At 35.5% G+C, this 25,790-nt stretch overlaps 1 protein-coding gene across 3 annotated transcripts; it reads left to right on the plus strand.

Moving 5' to 3' along the window:
- Window positions 1-8: 8 nt before the first annotated feature.
- LOC138329182 (CCR4-NOT transcription complex subunit 4-like) lies at window positions 9-19,048 on the plus strand. Of its 3 annotated transcripts, none has more exons than XM_069275983.1 (19): window positions 9-103; window positions 2,693-2,762; window positions 3,060-3,128; window positions 3,728-3,793; window positions 4,129-4,175; window positions 4,445-4,564; window positions 4,901-5,048; window positions 5,516-5,680; window positions 5,910-5,977; window positions 6,299-6,403; window positions 9,559-9,879; window positions 11,462-11,769; window positions 12,261-12,383; window positions 12,900-13,106; window positions 14,154-14,263; window positions 15,124-15,265; window positions 15,735-15,863; window positions 16,351-16,449; window positions 16,893-19,048. In XM_069275983.1, exons 2-19 carry the CDS (start codon window positions 2,739-2,741, stop codon window positions 16,901-16,903), a joined length of 2,262 nt encoding a protein of 753 aa, XP_069132084.1. In that variant the 5' UTR covers window positions 9-103; window positions 2,693-2,738; the 3' UTR covers window positions 16,904-19,048. The 3 variants fall into 3 exon arrangements, with proteins under 3 accessions (XP_069132084.1, XP_069132086.1, XP_069132085.1); XM_069275985.1 differs by having other exon boundaries at window positions 4,475-4,564; XM_069275984.1 differs by having other exon boundaries at window positions 78-103; window positions 2,641-2,762.
- The last annotated feature ends 6,742 nt before the right edge of the window (window positions 19,049-25,790 follow it).

The following is a 25,790-nucleotide window of genomic DNA, read 5'->3' on the forward strand; positions in this document are numbered from 1 at the left end:
ACGAAACATCCGGGTCTTACCTGCGCGAACAAAGCTGCGCAGAGAAGTAATTTGTGTCATCGTCTTATTTCGGAGAAGCATCCCGTGAGCAAATTTCGGTGTTGTAAGTAACTCAAGCTAAAGAAAATGCCATAGATTCGCCATACAATATCTTCATAAATGTTCTGTCAAACGGAATACGACAATTAGTTCTCAGAAGTCCTCATATGATATATCGCCCAAAGAAAACGCCCGTAACCTCGGACGTAGTACAGCCCAAACAAGAATCGTCGGGACAGTCTGGTTTTGCCCTTTTCTGTAATTAGATTGGATAAATGCCAGTCTCATGATATTTAAAAGAAAATGCTCCCAATTAAGGGACACTACGTGTAAATAAGTCATTTTGGTAACTGTAAACTTGAAATACTGTCCCGTGTCAAGGTTGTAATGGCGATGTTTGATCGAACACCTGCTGATGAAGCGATTTGACGTCAGTTACTCTCCTTCCTCTTGTTAGTAGAATGTCATTTCGTCTAGATATTTCATGCAAAAATCTAATTCCATAATTGTAATTTCTGCCCCTGAAGGTTAAATCACAATAGCCTTATCAATTTGTGAAGATAACAGAATGTATCAGATTATTAATATTTTAATTATTTCTTGTGTTTCACCTCAAATCATTTTTTTTACCTCAAAGGATTTACAATAATGTTATTCTGTAATATCTACTGGTAAGATTGTCAGGAAATTCTGGTGCATCTGATCATACCTGTCTTGTTTTCATTTCCAGATTGATTTTGGGTGCATCGAAAGTTGTGACACATCATTAAGTGCGACATTGTTTATTACAGGATATGTACAAGTTAGGTGTTGGTGTTGTAATAATATATTTATAAACATTTACAATAATTATATTGAGGGGAAGATCATGTATAGGTCTTATAACATGGGACTCACACCTATCATACTTTCTAGTCAGTGTTTCTTCATTGAAGCAGCTGCAAAAAAATACTGAGCAGACCACTCCACCTGGTCACATTTCACTGATGACAATTAGTGAAACAAACCAGTAATCTCACTGACTGAATATTGAGTTCTAAATTTGAGCAGAAATTTTGGCTATTAAACTGTGGTTAGTGTTCCGATAACGAACCCAAAGCAAGGTTGAAGTCAATTTAAAAGTGAGACTATTAATGCACCAGTTAAAGAGATGTCAAGGATCCTTTGTCTTCTTCACAGAAACAAATATTAATCTAACTTAGTCCTGTCAAGTCAGATGTTGTTGCGAGAGATGTTAGAAAGAAGATATTGTTATTAAGAAAGAAACATAATTTAATTTCATTTTATAATGATAATGCACACATATTTTATTTATAGTTTTTAACTGGATAATTAATTATGTGCCTGTTGCTTGAATATTGTTTTTTGACCTTCATTTCTGAGTTTTATGCTATGGTCACAATGATCGGTCGCTATCTGGTGATAGTGAGTAATCCATCTTCAGCACTCCAGGGGTTCCGATATCACTCGCTCCCGGATGCTGCCTGAGAGCCTCGGCTACTGGTTGGTCATGTCAGGTGTCCAGTCAGGGACCATGCCAAAATGGCTAAAAATCATGCCAGGAGTACATCCTAAGCCTAATCAGAAGGGGTTATGACAAAACCATTAGTCAATGAAAAAAGGCTTTCTTATTTCACTATTGTATTGTTATCCTTACAGTCTTCATGTCATTTATTGTTGAATAAGGTAATAATTTCTATGCAGCATATTTTACTTACTGCAGGTTGCAAAATACAATATTAATGAAAGGAATTTTCTTCTTTTCCCAAATTCATTGAATTCATACCTTCATTAAAATATATTTATAATGGATATGTTGATTGGTCATCAATATAACTTTATAAATAACAGTGGTACAATTCATTGTAATAGATTATGTATTAAGATAATTTCAGTTTTGTACAACAAGGTCAACAAGCTATACACGTATGTTGAGTATTTTAATATTGTACCATCATTAAAATATTTTCATTTCTCTTATAGGGAATCAGAATAGTCAAGGTTCATGTTATATCAATTACTCAACAACTTTTGTCTAGGCCAAAGCAATAATTTTCAAATTTTGCCGAGTCCCAATGCCAAGAGATATGATGGGCTGTCACAGGACAGTGAAAGACATCTTATCTACATGTCACAACACTAGATCGATATCATTGACTGCTGGATTTTAACTTCATACAATATTAATGTAAAATTCAAACACAAAAATGTAAAATTCAGGCACAGACATACAAATCTACTTTGTGCTTGGTGCATTATACTTATGTGAGTTTCATGTTCCTTTATCATCCATTTATTGATTATCCTGAGTTTGTGTGCATTAGATAATTACTGAAGTATGATACTTTCCTTTCCATCACACTAAGAATGTTTATCTTGATAAGTAGTATTGATGTTGTCATCTTTAGTTTTTGTCTCGTGAAGAAGGCGAGACAAATGCTGACCTGTAGTTTTACGACGACAGTGTTTGCATTGGTTTGACAAAGTTAATGACATCCAATTGAATTACAGTTTGGTCTTTGAATTATCACTGTAATTGTAACTCTGGCTTATTTGTAAGTTGATTGAATATTATAACAAGATTATCTGTTGGTCTTTCAGGAGCTGAATTTGGAAGTGAATATTATAACAAGATTATCTATTGGTCTTTCAGGAGCTGAATTTGGAAGTTGCATTGTGTTAGTTGGAAACAGTTTATTATGGCTGGTGAAGAACAAATAGAGGTAAATAAACTAAATGTTAATCATTATCCTTAGAGTTGTGCTCTTTTATCATGTAAACAAATATGAATTTTATATTTGAAAAAAAAATGATATTCTTAAGTAGCAACATTCACATACCTGGTATCTAGTTATCTAAGTTATCAGTTTGACTGTGTTTGTTTTTCTTCACAATTGTAGTTGACGATCGCGATTATCTTTTGACCTTATTGTGATTGATGCACTTGATTTGACACTACATCATCCTTTGTATTGTTATGTAGATAATAATTATGTGATCATCATTTTGTCTTATTTCAGTGTCCACTATGTATGGAACCGTTAGAAATTGACGATATCAATTTCTTTCCTTGCACATGTGGGTACCAGGTAAGTAACAAACTGATATCAATATTTACCTGGTATATTGCATGGGCTTTTATTTTTACAGACAAAACATTCGAGTAGGACAGGATATTAAATGAATTAAATTTTGTGACTGTATGAGAGTGTTATTCACTCATTGCATAACGTTCACATATTATATTTACATGACCACACCAATGCAGTTGCAACATTATCATCTCCACAAAAGAAATACTACCTTTATCAGTAAACGCTCACTTGAAATCTTTAACTATCAGAAACTAATAAGTATGAGTTGTGCGTTTAATTAAGAAGCATGCTTTACCTGCTTAGATTAACTTGTACATATTACTACAGTCATTGAATGATGAACTTTAAAAATACAGAATTGTGTTTCTGTTTTAATGTAAATTTATCAATTTTTATACATATATGATTGTAATATAATAGAGATATATGATTTACTATTGTGATTATAAGGAATCTTAAAGCAGATACTATATTTAAATCTTAAAACAATTTACTTCTGTTTGATTTCATGGTGGAATTTTCAGTCACCTGAAAATCAATTGACATCATTGTGATTTAGTTAAGTAACATTTACCTCTTGCTTGACATTCCAGATTTGCAGATTCTGTTGGCATAGAATCAGAACAGATGAAAATGGGCTGTGTCCGGCTTGTAGAAAGGTAAATTGTGAAGATAACAAAAACTGTCAATGGTGATACATGGTATAGTTGTATCGTACATAACTGGGTTTGTAGTTTGATAAACATAGTCTTGCAATCTATTTTGATAGTATAATATAAAGTTAGCACCTTCCTATTAGCAGATATGAAAGTGATTGGAAATCCTGAAAAAGGCCTTACACAATGAATTTTCTGCCTCAATATGGAATTTGAGATTAAAAGCACTTCTTGTTACAATCACAACAAATATTTTGCAATTTCTTAACCCTAGTTAAAAACTTCTAAGAAGACAAGGTTATGATTACCATACATGGGTTGGTTTCTTTTATATTCAGCAATATCCAGAGGATCCAGCAGTGTTCAGACCCCTCACGGATGATGAGTGAGTATCTCTCCCTACTGATGTGACACTGTAATGTTTACAGCTCAATACACTTGTAATCTCCCTATATAGAGCCCCTGTATTGCAGCACAAATTTATTAGTCTTAAAGTTTCTGCTATTATTTGCTATAGAGACTTTTCAGCTGAATTCTCTAAAGCTAAAGAATATTTATGAAACAGGTCACTGTAATATTAGCATGTGTAGTACAGTATATTGGTATGATTAAGACATTAATTTCCTGTTGTTATTGAATTAACTATTCGTTTAGGCATGCTCTCATAGAATGTTCTCAATATAGACTACAAAGAATCAAAAAGGAAAGAAAACAGAAAGACTTACAGAGGAAACAGAAAGCAGCAGAAAACAGAAAACATTTAGCAAATGTCAGGTGAGTAATTGGATTCATTAAATAAATTAAATGGTAGCTATTTGTTATATGTTCTGTTGTATACATTAAATTATACTTCAATGATATTTTAATACTGTATTCATTTGATATTATTTAGTTGTAAATATGTGAATTATTTCTAAAATGTGGTGGATGGCACCATGGAAAAAAAACATTTCCCTTGTAATACTGCAGTTTTTCCTTGTGATAAGAATTATAATGTAAATAGAAGGAGATGAAGTTTCATGGAAACGTTTTACTCAATAGTTGTGAACCTACACAAGTATTCTTTTATATTGAAGATAAATATCAAATATTTATATATGTTTATTTCAGAGTTGTTCAGAGAAATCTGGTATTTGTTGTTGGTCTTTCCAAAAAATTAGCAGAGCCAGAAGTGTTAAAAAAGCATGAATATTTTGGAAAATTTGGGAAAATTCATAAGGTCGTCATCAATCAAAGTACTTCCTATGCAGGGGCACAGGTAATGCTGATGTCATGATAATAAACTCTCTAGAGTTACATAGTTGACTTAGAATAAGAATCGAAATTCAATTTAATAGTAGATAAGTTCAGAATAAAAAATATGAAATTAAAGGTTTTCATTTTCATGCAAAATGATCTGTGACAAGTTAAGTGGTGAAATTTTGAAAAAAGATATTTTCATGAATATTTAAAGCTAATAATTATAATGATTTTTCCTATCAATAAAGGAAAAATTGTATTTGACTTTTACATTTATGATTTAATTAAAATTTAACAAAAAATGAAATATTTTAAAGATCTTTTAACCAATAACAGCATTTAATATTAGATTTCTACAACTAAGCGTAAATCTTAATGAAACAAAATCCAGTAGAAAAAAAATATAAAAGAAACGATTTAGCATGACTTAGGTAGCCAAAACACTTCCTCAAAATCAGCTTAATTTTGTTTGATATAATTTTGCAGGGTCCAAGTGCTAGTGCTTATGTAACATACCATCGTTCTGATGATGCTCTTCGTGCTATATTGGCTGTTAACAATGTACATGTCGATGGAAGAACATTGAAGGCTTCATTGGGTACAACTAAATACTGTAGTCATTTTCTTAGGGGTGCACAATGCCCTAAGCAGGTAGGTTTAGTGAACAAGATTAGTTACATATCTTAACTAGCTTTGAGAAATTGTCAATAGTAAGTGCAACTGTTGATTATAATTATCATCTGTACAATATAAGTTAATTCACTGTTTGCTAAGAAATGGGCTTTAAATAATTCAGTTAGTCCTATTGCATGCAATGTTAAATTTTTATAATGCCTCTATTCTGTTTTATCAGTAAGATGTATTTGATTTGTATTTTTAGGATTGCATGTATTTACATGAACTTGGTGAAGAAGCAGCAAGCTTTACTAAAGAAGAAATGCAAGTTGGGTAGGTTACATATCTAGTAGGACATTATGTAGAATATCTGTCATAAGAAATTTACTGTGGTCTTGTGATTTAATGAGTAAACTTTACTAAAACCTTTATGAACAAAGGGGTCAGTGCAAACATATACAAAGTAAGATTTTACATTAACAACACTTACTAGTGTCAGTCTTACCAGCACATTAAGGAATTTTTTGTATAAAGTTTTCAAAGGTCATGGGATATCTAATGTTTATAAATAAAGTCTTAATATTTTCCACTTTAATAAATCTTCAAAGTGACCCTGTCATAGCCCAATCTTATTGACATTTTTTTTGTTTTCAGCAAACATCAAGAGTATGAACAAAAACTGCTTGAATCGTTCATGAACTCCCAAAATACTGCAAACAATCACGTCACAGGAACAAACAGTAAAACTATACCAACAAGGTAAATGATTTCAACTCCTGAAGTTTGTCATTTGTTTTTAAAAATTACATCATTTCCTCTGAAATGCTCATAGACATCACTATAAAGGTCTTCCAGCACAGAACAGATAATTTTGCAATGTTCTACTAAAGAATATATCAGTGACAACTCTATAACAGAAGTAAATTGTTCCATGAGACATGGTACTCTTGAGAAGAATATATCAGTGACAACTCTATAACAGAAGTAAATTGTTCCATGAGACATGGTACTCTTGAGAAGAATATATCAGTGACAACTCTATAACAGAAGTAAATTGTTCCATGAGACATGGTACTCTTGAGAAGAATATATTAGTGACAACTCTATAACAGAAGTAAATTGTTCCAGTAGACATGGTACTCTTGAGAAGTAGTGACAACTCTATAACAGAAGTAAATTGTTCCATGAGACATGGTACTCTTGAGAAGAATATATTAGTGACAACTCTATAACAGAAGTAAATTTGTTCCATGAGACATGGTACTCTTGAGAAGAATATATTAGTGACAACTCTATAACAGAAGTAAATTGTTCCATGAGACATGGTACTCTTGAGAAGAATATATCAGTGACAACTCTATAACAGAAGTAAATTGTTCCATGAGACATGGTACTCTTGAGAAGAATATATTAGTGACAACTCTATAACAGAAGTAATTGTTCCATGAGACATGGTACTCTTGAGAAGAATATATTAGTGACAACTCTATAACAGAAGTAAATTGTTCCATGAGACATGGTACTCTTGAGAAGAATATATCAGTGACAACTCTATAACAGAAGTAAATTGTTCCATGAGACATGGTACTCTTGAGAAGAATATATTAGTGACAACTCTATAACAGAAGTAAATTGTTCCATGAGACATGGTACTCTTGAGAAGAATATATTAGTGACAACTCTATAACAGAAGTAAATTGTTCCATGAGACATGGTACTCTTGAGAAGAATATATCAGTGACAACTCTATAACAGAAGTAAATTGTTCCATGAGACATGGTACTCTTGAGAAGAATATATTAGTGACAACTCTATAACAGAAGTAAATTGTTCCATGAGACATGGTACTCTTGAGAAGAATATATTAGTGACAACTCTATAACAGAAGTAAATTGTTCCATGAGACATGGTACTCTTGAGAAGAATATATCAGTGACAACTCTATAACAGAAGTAAATTGTTCCATGAGACATGGTACTCTTGAGAAGAATATATTAGTGACAACTCTATAACAGAAGTAAATTGTTCCATGAGACATGGTACTCTTGAGAAGAATATATCAGTGATGAGACAACTCTATAACAGAAGTAAATTGTTCCATGAGACATGGTACTCTTGAGAAGAATATATCAGTGACAACTCTATAACAGAAGTAAATTGTTCCATGAGACATGGTACTCTTGAGAAGAATATATTAGTGACAACTCTATAACAGAAGTAAATTGTTCCATGAGACATGGTACTCTTGAGAAGAATATATTAGTGACAACTCTATAACAGAAGTAAATTGTTCCATGAGACATGGTACTCTTGAGAAGAATATATCAGTGACAACTCTATAACAGAAGTAAATTGTTCCATGAGACATGGTACTCTTGAGAAGAATATATCAGTGACAACTCTATAACAGAAGTAAATTGTTCCATGAGACATGGTACTCTTGAGAAGAATATATTAGTGACAACTCTATAACAGAAGTAAATTGTTCCATGAGACATGGTACTCTTGAGAAGAATATATCAGTGACAACTCTATAACAGAAGTAAATTGTTCCATGAGACATGGTACTCTTGAGAAGAATATATAGTGACAACTCTATAACAGAAGTAAATTGTTCCATGAGACATGGTACTCTTGAGAAGAATATATCAGTGACAACTCTATAACAGAAGTAAATTGTTCCATGAGACATGGTACTCTTGAGAAGAATATATTAGTGACAACTCTATAACAGAAGTAAATTGTTCCATGAGACATGGTACTCTTGAGAAGAATATATCAGTGACAACTCTATAACAGAAGTAAATTGTTCCATGAGACATGGTACTCTTGAGAAGAATATATCCATGACTACCTGAAGTGACAACTCTATAACAGAAGTAAATTGTTCCATGAGACATGGTACTCTTGAGAAGAATATATTAGTGACAACTCTATAACAGAAGTAAATTGTTCCATGAGACATGGTACTCTTGAGAAGAATATATTAGTGACAACTCTATAACAGAAGTAAATTGTTCCATGAGACATGGTACTCTTGAGAAGAATATATTAGTGACAACTCTATAACAGAAGTAAATTGTTCCATGAGACATGGTACTCTTGAGAAGAATATATCAGTGACAACTCTATAACAGAAGTAAATTGTTCCATGAGACATGGTACTCTTGAGAAGAATATATTAGTGACAACTCTATAACAGAAGTAAATTGTTCCATGAGACATGGTACTCTTGAGAAGAATATATCAGTGACAACTCTATAACAGAAGTAAATTGTTCCATGAGACATGGTACTCTTGAGAAGAATATATCGTGACAACTCTATAACAGAAGTAAATTGTTCCATGAGACATGGTACTCTTGAGAAGAATATATTAGTGACAACTCTATAACAGAAGTAAATTGTTCCATGAGACATGGTACTCTTGAGAAGAATATATCAGTGACAACTCTATAACAGAAGTAAATTGTTCCATGAGACATGGTACTCTTGAGAAGAATATATCAGTGACAACTCTATAACAGAAGTAAATTGTTCCATGAGACATGGTACTCTTGAGAAGAATATATCAGTGACAACTCTATAACAGAAGTAAATTGTTCCATGAGACATGGTACTCTTGAGAAGAATATATTAGTGACAACTCTATAACAGAAGTAAATTGTTCCATGAGACATGGTACTCTTGAGAAGAATATATTAGTGACAACTCTATAACAGAAGTAAATTGTTCCATGAGACATGGTACTCTTGAGAAGGATAGTGCCATTAATAGCTTATCTTTGAATCATTCTTATCGAAAATTATGAAAATTGTTTAACTAGCATTGAAAGGATGATGAAATGACATAAATTTATTTTCTCCTTTACTTCCTAAAATTATACTTTACAATATTTTGTTTATTTTCAAAAAGAAAAAAGGCGACGTCGCCTATCCCGGTTAGTCAGACGCCACCATCAGGGACGCCTCCACAACAACCAGTTTCGACGTCAGAACAGATCCAACAGCAACAGACACCTCCTAACAACACACCGCCACAGAACTCACAACCTATCCCAAACACAGCCAACAAAGACGCATGGCCGTCACTACAGACGGGGCGGTCAGAACAACGTCTAACAAATGGTAACAGACCTAACCCACAGAAACCTGACACACAGACAGTATCCAACCATAACAGAGCCCCAGGCCATCACAAAGCTCGCACAAAGACAGAGTCCGACATAGAAAACAAGTAAGTTTCTTCCTCCATTTCTAACTTGTTAAAACACTCTTTTTGGTGTTAAGTTACAAGTTCAAAGTTGTTTTATTGTCTTAGAGCTAGGTAAACGTCATCCTCCATATTCTAGGTGTATCAATGTTGCTTTGTCTACCCCTGAAAATGCCATAAAAAGAAGTATGTATGGTTAAGTGCCCTAATTTCATCAGGGACCTGTTTTTGTCATGTTTACAATTTTGCTTATATCTCATGAACTATGGCAAGATTTCATAAAGATTGTCGTCTGCCAAAGCAGATTTGATCAAGTAAGATTTGTCTTGCTTAAAAGGTAGTGTGTGCTAAAACCAAGTTATTTTATAAAAACAATGTAGCAATATACGCCAAAACGAAGGTATTTTCGTAAGTCTATTTTGAATGAAACTTTAAAACCCTATCGTCAGGATTTGACTGTCCATATGCACTGATCAGCAGTATGTCTTCAAAGCACCAGAAGTCAAGTGTCTGATCTTATGATTTATAGCCCAGATTTTGGTTTATTACGAAATATTTTGGCGATTCAACTTACCCGAAATTTTTGGTGCAGTACTGTTGAAAACATAATGTTAATCAATGTAAAACAGGTGTTCTCCACTTTCCATGACCAATAGGTGTAAAGATTTAAAATTTATGTAATAACAAGAAATTTTCAGCTTAAACACAATTTTACAAGCGCCTGCTGCTCAACATTTATTTGGAATGACCTCAATTTTAGTAACAAGCGAAACAGCCCTCCCTGATAAAAATAGGTCCCTATTGTGTCGGCCATCACCCAGCGACCGACGGGTAGAAATTTTCCGTATTGCGATGTATAAATAACGAATTGCTGACAACTTGTTGTAGACGTAAGACAAAATGTTATAAGTTTGTTGATAAATCTGGTATATTTTTAGCCCACCATCATCAGATGGTAGGCTATTCAAATCGCTTTTTGTCCGTCTTCCTTCCGTTCGTCCATTAATAATTCTTGTTATCACTATTTCTCAGAAAGTACTGAAGGGATCATTCTCAAATTTCACATGTAGTTTCCCCTAGGGCCCTAGTTGTGCATATTGCATTTTGGGACTGCTCAGTCAACAAAATGGCCAACCAGCCGCCATCTTGGATTTTGATAGTTACCACTATTTCTCAGAAATTACAGAAGGGATCTCTCTCAAATTCAATTAGTAGGTTCCCCTTGGGTCATAATTGTGCATAATGTCTTTTGGGACTGATTGGTCAACAAGATGGCCTTCCAGTCGCAATCTTGGATTTTATCATTGAAGTTTTTTACTGCTATTTCTTAGAAAGTACTGAAATGATCCTTCTCAAATTTTATATGTAGGACATGTTTCAAAAAGTTTGAAAAGCAGGGAAAAGATCCCTCTTTCCATTGTTAGATATAGATCATTCTTTGGTGGATGCCAAGATCCCTCTGGGACCTCTTGTATTTCTTGCTGGTTTGTTGATATCCGAAAGGATTTGATTACCCTGACGAATATATTGGTTCTTCAAAGGTTATTAATTTTGATGCTTAAAATTAAAATTCACTTCTACTATAAATTTGTATCTTCTTTTGCAGTGCCCTACACAATGCAATAGACAAACCAACAGACACCTCAGTGAAGTCAGATATGCCAACAGTATCTTCCCCACAGAGTACACCGTCCGTGGGAACAGGGTCCCCCGTGTCTCTACCCCCAGGGCTATCAACATCAACCCACAGTAAAGCTCCATTAGGGGCACAACTGTCCGCCAGACTGATGGCTAACCCGGGCCTCAAGCCTATACTATTTGACAACCCAGCCCAAAGTCTTTCATTATTCAGTAATGGCAATGGCTTTCATGGCAAACGATTCCAAAAATTACCTGTGCCTACAGCACCAGCAGGTTGGTTTCAAATAAGTGTCACCTGTACAGAAATATTTGTGAGACTGATGGCATCAGTTTAGAAGTATCTGTAAGGCTGATGGAATAGGATATATATTTGAAATATTATTATAATTGCCTATTATCTCTGTCAAAACTACATGGGGATTTTTCAATTTGAAAATATGTCAAAACAATAGCATAGTAACAATTTACGTTTCAAAAATTGAGGAGTTTGATTTGAAAACATGAAAGTGATAGGGATTAGCTAGTACTTTGGCAATAACATACTGTTGGTATAAAAAAAAAGATAGCAAAATTGTATGCAGTTTTTTGATAATAAAGCATTAAATAGCAGATTAGTGAAAGTCATTTTGATATTGAGATTGATAAAAGAAACCTTGTGAAAATTGTGATTAATCAAGAGATCTCTTGCATATGCACAAATATACTAGTTATTTACTAGATAGTTATAGCAAAATTTATTGATTTAAATGCTATGTATTTTACAGAAGTTCCAGAGCCAGTTTCAACCCCAGAAATTGCAGAGTCAATCCAAGTCACAAGCTGTACCGATTGGCAAGCTGCGTTTGGGTTTGGGCCAAAAACCAGAGACTTGCCAGATGATGATTTAGGTAGGATTATCTCCCTTGCATTGTAGTTTAGTAGACAACAATTTTAGCTGTTTGAATAAAATCTGTACGCAGAAACTCAACTACCTATTCATAGAATTAATGTAAAGGGAATTATTTGTCTGCAAGGAGTCCAGAGATGCAGTTATAGTGTGTGCTGCCCTGGTTCTCTCAAATGTTTTGTGAACCCTCACATGTTTTATCTGTAAACAGTTATTTGATTCACAAAACAACCTATCTGTGCAGTGAAAGTTTCTAAAAGCACCAGGTCAATCTTTTTGGTTGTATCCAATCCGTAAAAATTCTGACTTTAAACAGTGGCAGTTCCACGATCCTGTTCCCAGCCTACATGCTATGTCAACATGCTATATACAAAGTCATAGGAGTTAATCTAAGTTTGTCAAAATGCATTTTGATAGGTAGAAAATTATTTATTGTGTCACTGTGTATTGGATAATCAAGTTTTCTATAATTTCAAAAACCATGAAGATGACAGCAGTGAATTTTATTTTTGTGCAGGTTTTGATCCTTGGGATGAGTCATCTAAAGGTTTGGCAGACTTATTAGAGAAGGAAAATGGTATCAGCCAAACTCACAGACCAAACTATTCAGATCAAAATAACCGCTCTAACCACCAACCCCAAAGTTTGCCACCAGGCTTTTCATTAAGTCAGCTACAGCAACAACAACAGCAACAGATGCACCATCCCGCATTTCTAAGACCTGGTAGGTTGAATTTAAATCATACCATATTTGTCTCATTGAGCACCCTCATCCACGAAACCTTAAATAATCTTTATCAAATGTAGCTGAGAATAGGAGTACAGTAAAACATGTTTATGACCAACCAATGGGGACCATAAAAGTCACTATACTATAAACATAGTTTGTTATACACAAAGTATATAATCTGTTAGGAACCTTAACAGGAATGAAAAGTAGTATGTTACAGCCACGCATTTGTTGTAAGTGTGGACATTAAAAGCATGTTTTACTATACTTCACTTTGTCAAAATTTTAAATGTAACTGGTCCTGTCCCTCAATTTTCAAACTCTTGGTGACTGTTTGTAACTTGTTGCAACTAATTTTATCAATGTTGGTTCTGTGTGTTTTAATTGCTTTAATTATCCCCTGCTTTCTCGGAAACGGGGGATATTAATTTGGGTTTGTCTGTCTGTCTGTAACACTTCATTTCTGTGCAATAACTGCAACAAATGTAAACCGATTTTCTTCAAACTTAGTAACAAAGTTAAATGCCTTAAGGACTCAGCCAAGTCCAATCACGACTTTCAATGGACCTTATTTAGCGGAGTTATGGCCCTTTGCTTAAATTAATAAAAAAAAAAGTCAGTTTCTGCCGCTTCCATACAAAAACTTTAATAAATATTAACCGATTTTCTTCAAACTTGGTAACAAGGTCAAATGCCTTAAGGGCTAGGCCAATGTCGATTGCCACTTTTGGCCGACATAATGTACTAAATACGTCATTTTCTGCCATTCCCTATGCAATAATTGTAATAAATGTAAACCAATTTTCTTAAAAGTTAGTATCAAAGCTAAACGCCTTAAGAGCTCAGCCAAGTTTAATAGTCACTTTCAGCGGACATTATTTTACACATTTTACTTCCGAATAAGACTTCAGTTTATTTTTTCATGTTTCAACCAAGGTTAAACCTAACCTCACTAATGTTTACCTACAATATATCCTGAAAGCGGGGGAAGGAAATTCCACGAATTAGCTTGTTAATACATGCTGTTGTTTATTTGTTTAGATATAGGAAACAATGGAATGCTAGGTTTTATACAGCCAAATATGCCTCCGCCTAACTCCTACCACAGTATGTTTGATGAAGGGAAAGAACAAAATCATGTTAATGCTCAGGTATGGTATGTTCAAACTGTCCTGTTACATCATCCTTAATGTTTAAGGGGTTATTATCACTACTTTGATATCCACCTGTGGACTATGTCACAGCAAAACTGAAGGCTCTGATATAACAGACGAGACAGATAATTTTGTCCTTTAATGCTTTGATTAGCTTAACGTCCTATTAACAGCCAGGGTCATTTAAGGACGTGCCAGGTTTGTTGGTGGAGGAAAGCCGGAGTACCTGGAGAAAAACCACCAACCAGCGGTCAGTACCTGGCAACTGCCCCACATGGGATTCGAACTCGCGACCCAGAGGTGGAGGGCATGTGGTAATATGTCGGTACATCTTAACCACTCGGCCACCGTGGCACATCAAAAGAATCAAATAAGTGTACACTGTAATCTCCAAAGGTGTAGGCCTGTGATTGGTCAGTTGTTGTCTCCTGAAATGCCTTCAATATTGCTATGACATTGTCAAGATTGTAGTATTAAGGATATTTAGACATATACAAAGTACTTTTGATGAAAATTATAGAATTTTACAAACAAATGATGGTTTGGATATATCTGACTTCATTACGCTTGTTAGTTTCTATAAACCAACTTGGAAAATAAGAAAAAAGAATTATAAATTGCCATGAAAATGTTTCAACACGGCACAGCAGAAACATATATAAAGTTAGTTAATATTGCAGAAATAACTTGTCTTTTAAAATTCATTAGGCATGAAAATTAGGTGGCAAATTAGGTAGATTATTTAACAATGAACTTTAGTCCTTTGATCAGTAACTATTCTGTAATGTCAATATGCTAGTAAAGTGTAGAATTGTTAAAAATGGGCGTTTTAATACCAATAGATTTCATCTTTTCAGCGAGATGTGTTCAACACAAAAGATTGGCAAGATGGTCTGCGAGCATTATTGCCAAATATAAATATTAGTTTTGGTGCAGCACAGCAAGCAAATAACCCAATGTCTACACACACTTCCTTACATAGTCAACAGCAACAAAAAAGTAAGTATTTAAGTAAGTAAAATATTGATTTGTTAAATGATCAAATTGTGATCTGTGAATGTCTTCTGAAATGGAGAACAATAAACTATTTCATATAATTGGTGAGTGATATTTCTATAGATCATGGACCTTTGCTGAGATCCAAATGGTTTTATACCACCCTGGTCAAGTTAAGTAAAACCTGAATGGAGGAGACAATTATTTATTATACCAGAGTGGATTAACACCATATGGACTGAATGACTAGATTTAAGAGGGCTAACTTTTCTAACTGGAAACAATCGGTTTTTTAGCCTGTTAGTGTTAGCTGTTGTAATATCTACATAGAGTCCTTCTTTGATATCATCCGTGCCATTAGCTACATATTTTGGTAAATGTTATTCTATACCATAAGTTGTGTCGTTATTGATTGATTGAATAGTTGAATGAGTTTGTGTAAACACATTGATTGTTATTTTGAATTTGACAGGCTCAGTGTTATCGTCAGACAGTCCGCCACATTGGCTGAAGTCTATCCACCAGCTTACAGATATAGAAGGAAGTCACACAAACAGCCAAAACCACAGACTACCTTTCGTGCAACAGTTCCCAATCAGAAGTAGGTTTTGGTAAAAATATCAACTTCTTAACATGTCCTAACTTTGTCCTAATATATTGAAAAGAATCGGTGGTTCTTGTAATAATAGGGTATAATGTAATAGTTATTTGTTCCTTACTACAAAAATTCTGAAACCTCAGAGACCATTCTTCTACTTCTAGAATACAATCTCCAATCACTAGATTTGTAGCTCTTTAGTTTCTGCAAGCTCTTCCATCTATGAAGTGGAAGATTATCTTAGAAAACTGTTTCTTTGATGAGCAAAGATCGAGTTGGCCTTTGGATCAATTAGATGTTGCATATGTCACTGATAGCTATTTGTGTCTTTCTAAAAACATTGTTGAATTGCTTATCAATTTTCTTGAAACAAAAATAAATCTTAATTTTCTGTAAAGTGTTGGGCTTGTGCCATTGTAAGCAATGTTAACTTGTTCAAAAACCATGTATGTAAATAGAGTTTGTGAATGTATACTGTTTTCTTTTACAGACACAGGCTGGCCCACACAGACACAGACTCCTCCCCCGGGCTTTCAGTCATCTATCAGACCTCCCACACACCCCACAGAACCACACAAAATTTCTGAAGGTAACTCATTCAAATTTTCTTGAGTCAATGGGACTAATTCATAAACCTGTTAACGTTTGTACGGGACTATTGTTTCAATTGGTGATGGAATGACGTCAAAGATGATAACCCGCTGTAACATCTTTTTAGCGGGAACATTACAAAGAGTTACGTTCCATCACCACTGGAGATATTAGTCCAGCACCAACATTATCATGAATCACATGGTACGTGAATAAGTCCCATTGCATTTCTTATTCATTTTACAGATTCTCAAGTTATACCAAATGATGTGAAAAGATAAATGTAAAGATTTTACTGGCCAAGGGATAAAGGTGTTTTGTTTTGAAAGTAGATTATGGAAATGGGAATTTTGGAAGGTTTACTTCATTGTTGATAATCTTTATTGAACTAGTCATCAGAAGGTTTTATGTTAAGTTTGTGTTGTTTGTTTATATTTGCAGGTTTACAGTAGCTTTAATCTCCAGTGACAGACAGAAGACAAAGACGTTTCTTTTTTTTATTTCTACAAAATCAACGTTCATTGCTATCTTCAGCTCTGTGGCAACTTGATTTATTGATGGACACGCAGGAATTTTAGGCATAACTTCAGCCAGAGCACTGGTTACTTTTATGTGTTTATTTATTTTTGTGACGTTTGAATTATTTGTGTATAGGCAAAGGTTCGATATTGAACATTGGAAATATTTTGGATCCTTGAAGCAACAAAAGATGCAAATCAACAATGGAATATAGCATTATTGAATGTTGTTGAAGTTACATATAACAATTGAAGAGGTTTGCTCCTATTAACATTTTACCCGATATTTCATAATCAAATTATATGGTAGATATCTTTTGTCATTCAAAAAGAAAATTACTGTGAAGCTTCGAAACTTAGTTTTGTGCACTTTTGATTACTTAATGTGATGTTTTCTTACTATATACAAATGGTTTAGATAATTGGTTCCAAGGAAGTCACAGTCATAGGAGCATATAAAGTGTTTATAAAAGTGCGGAAATGCAAAAAAATAATTGTGTGTACAAAGAATGTGATTTTTCCTCTTTGCAGAGGTCTTTCTCTTATTGAACAATATTTATGACAAACAATGTCAGATGTGATCTGAAGGTTTATTAGTCGAGAGATTTCCTCTTTTTGCTGATAGGATCAATCACATCCTCGGCTAAAATAAATTGAATTGTATCAAAAGAAAAGCTATATATATAGCTAAGTACTTGGAGTAATGTCGGTATTATAAGAGATTTTTATACGGCTTGTAAAATGTACATTAGGGCATTCAAAACAGTTATTACTGGATTTTAAATATCATCCTTATTTAGTGCTTTATTTAATGTACATGAGAGTGATTATTTAGTAAGAATGACAGTCGTTACATTTTTACCAGCCTCAACTTCAGATATCCTTTAAAGATGTGTATTTATGTAATGTTTTTAAGTTGTATAAACATCGGCAAAACAAGTTTGTGTGTTCTGTGGCCATGTATGTGAACAATGTCATAATTCTGATTGATTTGTGATTATTTTCTCGATACAACAAAAGGAAATCTACAGATGAATTGCTATCCTGATAATACAATATCAGTCTTTATACATTACCAATGGTTGTGTGCTCCTGCTGTCCATCAAAATCAAGCTGTCACTTACTGACTATGATTCAACAGATACCATGTTCAAAGGCACCAGTTTAGGACCATGTCTTAAAAACCAAACTTTAAGTATGTATCTTTTCTTAACTATGGGTGTGTTGGGTTTTTTATCAGATTCAACTTGCATAATCTTAAAATTACACAATATAAAAATCAGAAGTTGTAATCCATTGAAATGTCAATCTTCTTCATTATTGAAATTACTTGCATAAAATATATATTGGTTTACACAAGAAATTTGGAAAATTGAAATTGGAAAAAAATGTTAAGTGTTAGAATTAATTAATTTTATGTACAAAGTCCTGTCTGATGTGCCAAATTTCTATCGTGTCATGTTTTTCTTAGGAATAGAACTTTTGACTTCATCTCATTTCTTCATTAAACTTGGTCAATTTTCACCAAGTTAAAGACTTTTTGACCCCACAACATTGTATTTATTATTTCCAATATTCCAAGGTATGTCTTAAAATCCTACACACAACGGTAGCTTGCACGCTACCTTCTTGAATTATATTAGACAAATTATATATGCAGACAGTTTGTCAGAAATAGATATGTTGTGCAACTATTGAAATTATTGAACAGTTCTGTCACCTGAATTTAAGTGACTTGATGAGACTAGGGACGAGGAATTCAGATGAAAGGCTGTGCATTTGAGCCCTCTGCGTTATTTCCCATATCACACATGATTTTAAGCTTTACAAGTATGTTATAATGATTATTACAAGGAAACCCATAGCTTAACCTAAACATTGTGCAAATTGTTAGAATTTTGGCCTGCCATCTCCACGTTATGTAGCATTCTAAAGAATTATACAAAACTGAAGAAAAGTGGTGATTTTATTTGCCAAAAATGAACAGGCTAACCATTTTATGCATGGTACCATTGACAAGTTACAGCCTACATTGGTATGAACTTAACATGAGGATAATAAAAGTATTAATGAAGTAAATCGGTTTTCTTATTGTATATCATAATGAAGTTTTGAAAATCAGAGATGCCAGAGGTAACTTGGTTGCAAATATTAATTCAAACTAGTAATGGATGATTATCTATCAAACTAGTCATCTGTCCCAAAGGGTTAGGATGACCTATTGTCATCATGCACCGTCCGTCGTCATGCGCCTACGTAAACTTTTCATTCAAACGACCTCTCCTCAAGAACCTTAAGGCCACGGATACTCATATTGGATCTGCAGCATGCTGAGATGAAGGGCTACCAAATTTCTACAAATGAATGACCTTAACCTTCATTCAAGGTCACAGGGGTCAAATAGGTTAAAATCACAAAATGAATTCTTGTGAATAACTAAGAAGACTAGAGACCTGTAATTGGGCCTGTGACATGCTGGGAGGAAGGGCTACCAAGTTTGTTCAAATGAATAACCTTGATCTTCAATCAAGGTCACAGGGGTCAAATAGGCTAAAAAAATTAAACAACTACCGGTATGTATTGTGCTATTAGTCAGATGACCTTTAAGGCCCATGGGCCACTTGTTCCTTCTAACCCTCTGCCTATAAACCATTATGATAAAACTACATGTGAAGTCTTTTGTTCAGTTTTCAATACAAATGTATATAAAACCTTAAACCCATCATTTTGATACGTTACCAATATTGAGTTTTGAAAGATAGCTAAATTATATAGCAGTAACCTTGTCGATATGCGTCAATCCCTTCAAGAAAAGTCCTTTAAGAATTGTCTGAGAAAAAGCAGTATAGCTAACTTACTAAATTGTCATACTTGAAGATGTAGGTCACCTGTCGACATCCTTGTCAGATTGGTCCTTAGAATGTACTACGGACACCCAAAGGAAGACGTAGGTCACCTGTCGACATCCTTGTCGGATTGGTCCTTAGAATGTACTACGGACACCCAAAGGAAGACGTAGGTCACCTGTCGACATCCTTGTCAGATTGGTCCTTAGAATGTACTACGGACACCCAAAGGAAGACGTAGGTCACCTGTCGACATCCTCGTCAGATTGGTCCTTAGAATGTACTACGGACACCCAAAGGAAGACGTAGGTCACCTGTCGACATCCTCGTCAGATTGGTCCTTAGAATGTACTACGGAACACCCAAAGGAAGACGTAGGTCACCTGTCGACATCCTCGTCGGATTGGTCCTTAGAATGTACTACGGACACCCAAAGGAAGACGTAGGTCACCTGTCGACATCCTTGTCAGATTGGTCCTTAGAATGTACTACGGACACCCAAAGGAAGACGTAGGTCACCTGTCGACATCCTTGTCAGATTGGTCCTTAGAATGTACTACGGACACCCAAAGGAAGACGTAGGTCACCTGTCGACATCCTTGTCGGATTGGTCCTTTGAATGTACTACGGACACCCAAAGGAAGACGTAGGTCACCTGTCGACATCCTTGTCAGATTGGTCCTTAGAATGTACTACGGACACCCAAAGGAAGACGTTTGTCACCTGTCGACATCCTTGTCAGATTGGTCCTTAGAATGTACTACGGACACCCAAAGGAAGACGTAGGTCACCTGTCGACATCCTTGTCGGATTGGTCCTTAGAATGTACTACGGACACCCAAAGGAAGACGTAGGTCACCTGTCGACATCCTCGTCAGATTGGTCCTTAGAATGTACTACGGACACCCAAAGGAAGACGTAGGTCACCTGTCGACATCCTCGTCAGATTGGTCCTTAGAATGTACTACGGACACCCAAAGGAAGACGTAGGTCACCTGTCGACATCCTTGTCGGATTGGTCCTTAGAATGTACTACGGACACCCAAAGGAAGACGTAGGTCACCTGTCGACATCCTTGTCGGATTGGTCCTTAGAATGTACTACGGACACCCAAAGGAAGACGTAGGTCACCTGTCGACATCCTTGTCGGATTGGTCCTTAGAATGTACTACGGACACCCAAAGGAAGACGTAGGTCACCTGTCGACATCCTTGTCGGATTGGTCCTTAGAATGTACTACGGACACCCAAAGGAAGACGTAGGTCACCTGTCGACATCCTTGTCAGATTGGTCCTTAGAATGTACTACGGACACCCAAAGGAAGACGTAGGTCACCTGTCGACATCCTTGTCAGATTGGTCCTTAGAATGTACTACGGACACCCAAAGGAAGACGTAGGTCACCTGTCGACATCCTTGTCGGATTGGTCCTTAGAATGTACTACGGACACCCAAAGGAAGACGTAGGTACGGACACCCAAAGGAAGACGTAGGTCACCTGTCGACATCCTCGTCAGATTGGTCCTTAGAATGTACTACGGACACCCAAGGAAGACGTAGTCACCTGTCGACATCCTTGTCGATTGGTCCTTAGAATGTACTACGGACACCCAAGGAAGACGTAGGTACTGTCGACATCCTTGTCGATTGTCCTAGAGACTGACACCAAGGAGACGTAGTCACCTGTCGACATCCTCGTCAGATAGGTCCTTGGAATGTACTACGGACACCCAAAGGAAGACGTAGGTCACCTGTCGACATCCTCGTCAGATTGGTCCTTAGAATGTACTACGGACACCCAAAGAAAGTGGATAGAGGGGCTTTGAGGGAAAGATTACTTTCTGATGAACAGTGGTATCAAACTTCAATTGTCAAAATCCAAGATGGCCACCTGTCAATCATCTTGTCTGATCGTTCCAAATCTGCACAACTATGTAAGTGTAGTGGAGTCATTTGCAGAAAAAAAGCCAATTTGATAGTACCCTTTATCCACTTAATTTGATTAAAGATCTACTACCTTTCCTAAACAAGAAAATAAATTTTCTAAAAATGCAATCATGACATAAGAAAATGTATCACAGAGGGAACCAGATTAGGGTAACTGCAGTTACGCATATCCAACATGGCGACGGTGCAAAAACACGAGAAAATCGTACTGTCTGTTCACAGAATACACGGTTATTTGTCTTGCATAACCGTCGTAGATCTTGTCTTCTAACTAATCTTCTAAATGAGTTACAAAATACACCATTTTTAGCCTTTTTTTTGCCAAAGGATTAGATATGGTTAAGGTCTTCAAAGTCTGTAATTACGTACCTAACATATTTGATAATGCTATTAGGTAATATAGCAGCAACCATTTTTATTATACATAAATTAGGCTAAATGTGAAACTTCATCAAAGTTGGCCTTTTTTATGCAGTTTTTCATTTAGTTAACATAGAGCGTAATCTAGAACAAACAAAGATGTATGTGCTTCGTGTCTGCTAATTCCCTAAAATAAAAGTTTGTTCTGTCAACAAATATGCTAAAATTGACCAAATTTTCAACACATTTGCATAATTTATGCAAAGTTTCCATGGCTATATAGCAAAAACATACTTCCTGTCAACTAATTTTTTTTTTTTTTAAGTTTTTATCAGGGGCGTATTCAATATTTCAACCGCGGCAACTTAATTTCTAAATACTAAATTTGGTAGATTTAGGGGCCAAAAAGAGCCATTACCATATCATAGTCTTTTAACCCTTTATAGAAAAAGTTCTGGTATTAAACTTTTGTTAATATTTTGTATATCAATCGGCAAAGGGTTGTTCTTTCTTAATCAGACAGAAAAATGTGGGTCCGTGTGCTTTCTTTTTTGTCCTATTTGAATATTTGTTATTTTTCAGTATTTAAAATGAAAAATAAAATTGCTCAAATTCCCATTAAATGTAAAAATAAAAAGACAAAAGTGTATCATTTCACACATTAATGCTTAATGTTTTAATTGCCACGAACCTAGTAAAGATTTACAGTAAAAAAATAGCTCGATACAGCTAAAAATGCTGGCGCAGTGATGAAAATGGTAAAACTGTGAAGCGAAAAAAGACACACTTTCAAAATGGTCGCCAAATGTGCCATTTCTTAAAATCCCCATATAAAAAATCTACTAAAAATAGAATCGTATTTATTTTGAAAAAAATTGCAACTGGCAACTAGATACAGATATTGATAAATTGGATTTGAAAATCTAGTAACTTCTTTGATTTTGATCTTAGGAAAGTTACAAGGCCCACTACCTTTTCGAAGCAAACAATTTTTTTTAGCTCACCCTGCCCAAAGGCCGATGAGCTTAATGTCATGGCGCGGCGTCCGTCGTCCACCCAACCGTCAACATTTTCTCTTAAAATCGCTATTGATCATAGCGGATTGTAACCAAATTTGGTCAGAAACATCCTTCGGGGAAGGGAACAGATTTGTATAAATTTAGACTCTGCCCCCCCCCCCCCCAGAAACATCCGGGAAGAACAATTGTAAAAAGATCTAACCCCCCCACCCGGAACAGATTTTAAAATAGACTCCCCCCCCCCCCACACACACACACACACATAGGGGCAGGAAGGGCGATGCCCAATATGGGAAATAGAGGTAAATCCTGAGGAATTAAAATGAGGTTACAAAATTAAACAAACAAGAGGCCCAGAGGGCCTGTATCGCTCACCTGGTTTGTAATGTCAAGTCATGTTCTGAATACAGGTTCATTGTTTCTTTTCTGAAGGAATTTGAATTTTACCTCGTATTTCTCTATTGGGCCCCGCCCCTCCTGCCCCCGGGGGGTCAGAGCCAAAATTTATACAAATTCTGTTCCCCTTCCCCAAGGATATTTGTGGCCAAATTTGTTACAATCCATGCAGAACTCTAGGACAAGTAGCGATTTATATGATTTACCTCTATTTCCCCTATTGGGCCCCGCCCCTCCTGCCCCCCATGGGGTCAGAGCCAAAATTTATACAAGTTCTTTCCCCCTTCCACCAAGGATGTTTGTGGCCATATTTGGTTACAATCCATGAAGAACTCTAGGACAAGTAGCGTTTTATAGGATTTACCTCTATTTCCCCTATTGGGCCCCGCCCCTCCTGCCCCCCATGGGGTCAGAGCCAAAATTTATACAAGTTCTCCCCCTTCCCCCAAGGATGTTTGTGGCCAAATTTGGTTACAATCCATGCAGAACTCTAGGACAAGTAGCGATTTATAGGATTTACCTCTAATTCCCCTATTGGGCCCCGCCCCTCCTGCCCCGGGGGGGGGGGGGGGGGGGGGGTCAGAGCTTAAATTTATACAAGTTCTGTTTCCCTTCCCTCAAGGATGTTTGTGGCCGAATTTGGTTACAATCTATGCAGAACTCTAGGACAAGTAGCGTTTTATAGGATTTACCTTTATTTTCCCTATTGGGCCCCGCCCCTCCTGCCCCCGGGGGGTCAGAGCTTAAATTTATACAAGTTCTGTTCCCCTTCCCTCAAGGATGTTTGTGGCCAAATTTGGTTACAATCCATGCAGAACTCTATGACTAGTAGCGATTTAAAGGAAATGTTGACGGACGGACGGACGACGGACGCCTCGCCATGACATAAGCTCACCGGCCCTTCGGGCCAGGTGAGCTAAAAAATGCAAAATCCCCTCCGTAATGTATGCTTACAGCGAAGATTCGTTTCGCTGTTTTGCCGTCTGGCGCAAGGATAGTCAACTAACACGTGGTAAATGTAGGACGATGGCGGGAACATAATACGACCCGCGTAATGAAAATAAACACTTAACCTATTTTAATATAATTGTTCAGAAGCAGATTTTATATTGACTAAGACTCGTATCTAAATCTAAGAGTTTGGTCATTTTTATATTGTACAATTGAAGTTATGGTCAGAATACATAGTTGATGGGTTTTTTTTCTCTCGTAAATTATATGCCCAGATATGTAGAATAAGACGTGGATTGCTATGGACACAGTACATAATCACTTATTAAAAAGTTGTTGGTTTTTTTTCTGGTAATCTGTAAATGATCATCAATATTGCACTAATACTTGTTTTTACAAGAATATGATCATGAAAAACATATTTTCCGAATGTCTTTAAATCAACAATTTTTTTTTAAATTTCTTTATGTATTCGATCGCTTGTATATGTATTTTCAAAAATTTTGATTCACGCCTTTCAAAATCAGAATGAAATGTAATTCGAGTTGTTAAGAAATGGCTTCACAGGGCTCGGTTATGATAACCACCTCTCCTGAAATTAATCAATTATATAACTACATATTTGTCTTTTATACAATTACCGTAACCAACATTGTTTTATCCAGTGATGATATTATATAATATTCTTGGCACTCACATCATGCATAGGTAATCGAGTCTTTATATGATTGTGAATCGGCGATAAACATTCACCTAACTTGCTGCAATTAAAATTTTCACTTCCAATATCGGAATTATCGAATTAAATTTCTGTTTTCCGATATCGGGAATTCTATTTCCGATATCGGAATTAAAATTTTCGATGGGAAAATATATGGGAATATGGGAAATTCAATTTCCGATATCGACAATAGAATTTCCGATATCGGGAAATAGAATTTCCCATATCGAAATTAGAATTTCCGATATGCGAAATTCGGAAAAAAGTAACTTGGCTTGCCATAGTGTTAGCTTTTGCACGTACATAGTGTTCTATTTCCGATATCGACAATAGAATTTCCGATATCGGGAAATAGAATTTCCCATATCGAAATTAGAATTTCCGATATGCGAAATTCGGAAAAAAGTAACTTGGCTTGCCATAAGTGTTAGCTTTTGCACGTACATAGTGTTCTGGGTTTTTTGTTTTTTTAAAGATTACAGTTAATAATACACGTATGTCAAAATTTTCGCCCAGCTAGTTACAGCATATATAACTTTAAGCATGGGCATTAATTATACGTGCTAAAACATCAGGCCGTAT

This window comes from Argopecten irradians, chromosome 8 (genome assembly GCF_041381155.1).
Source record: "Argopecten irradians isolate NY chromosome 8, Ai_NY, whole genome shotgun sequence".
NCBI classification, from domain to species: Eukaryota; Metazoa; Mollusca; class Bivalvia; order Pectinida; family Pectinidae; genus Argopecten; species Argopecten irradians.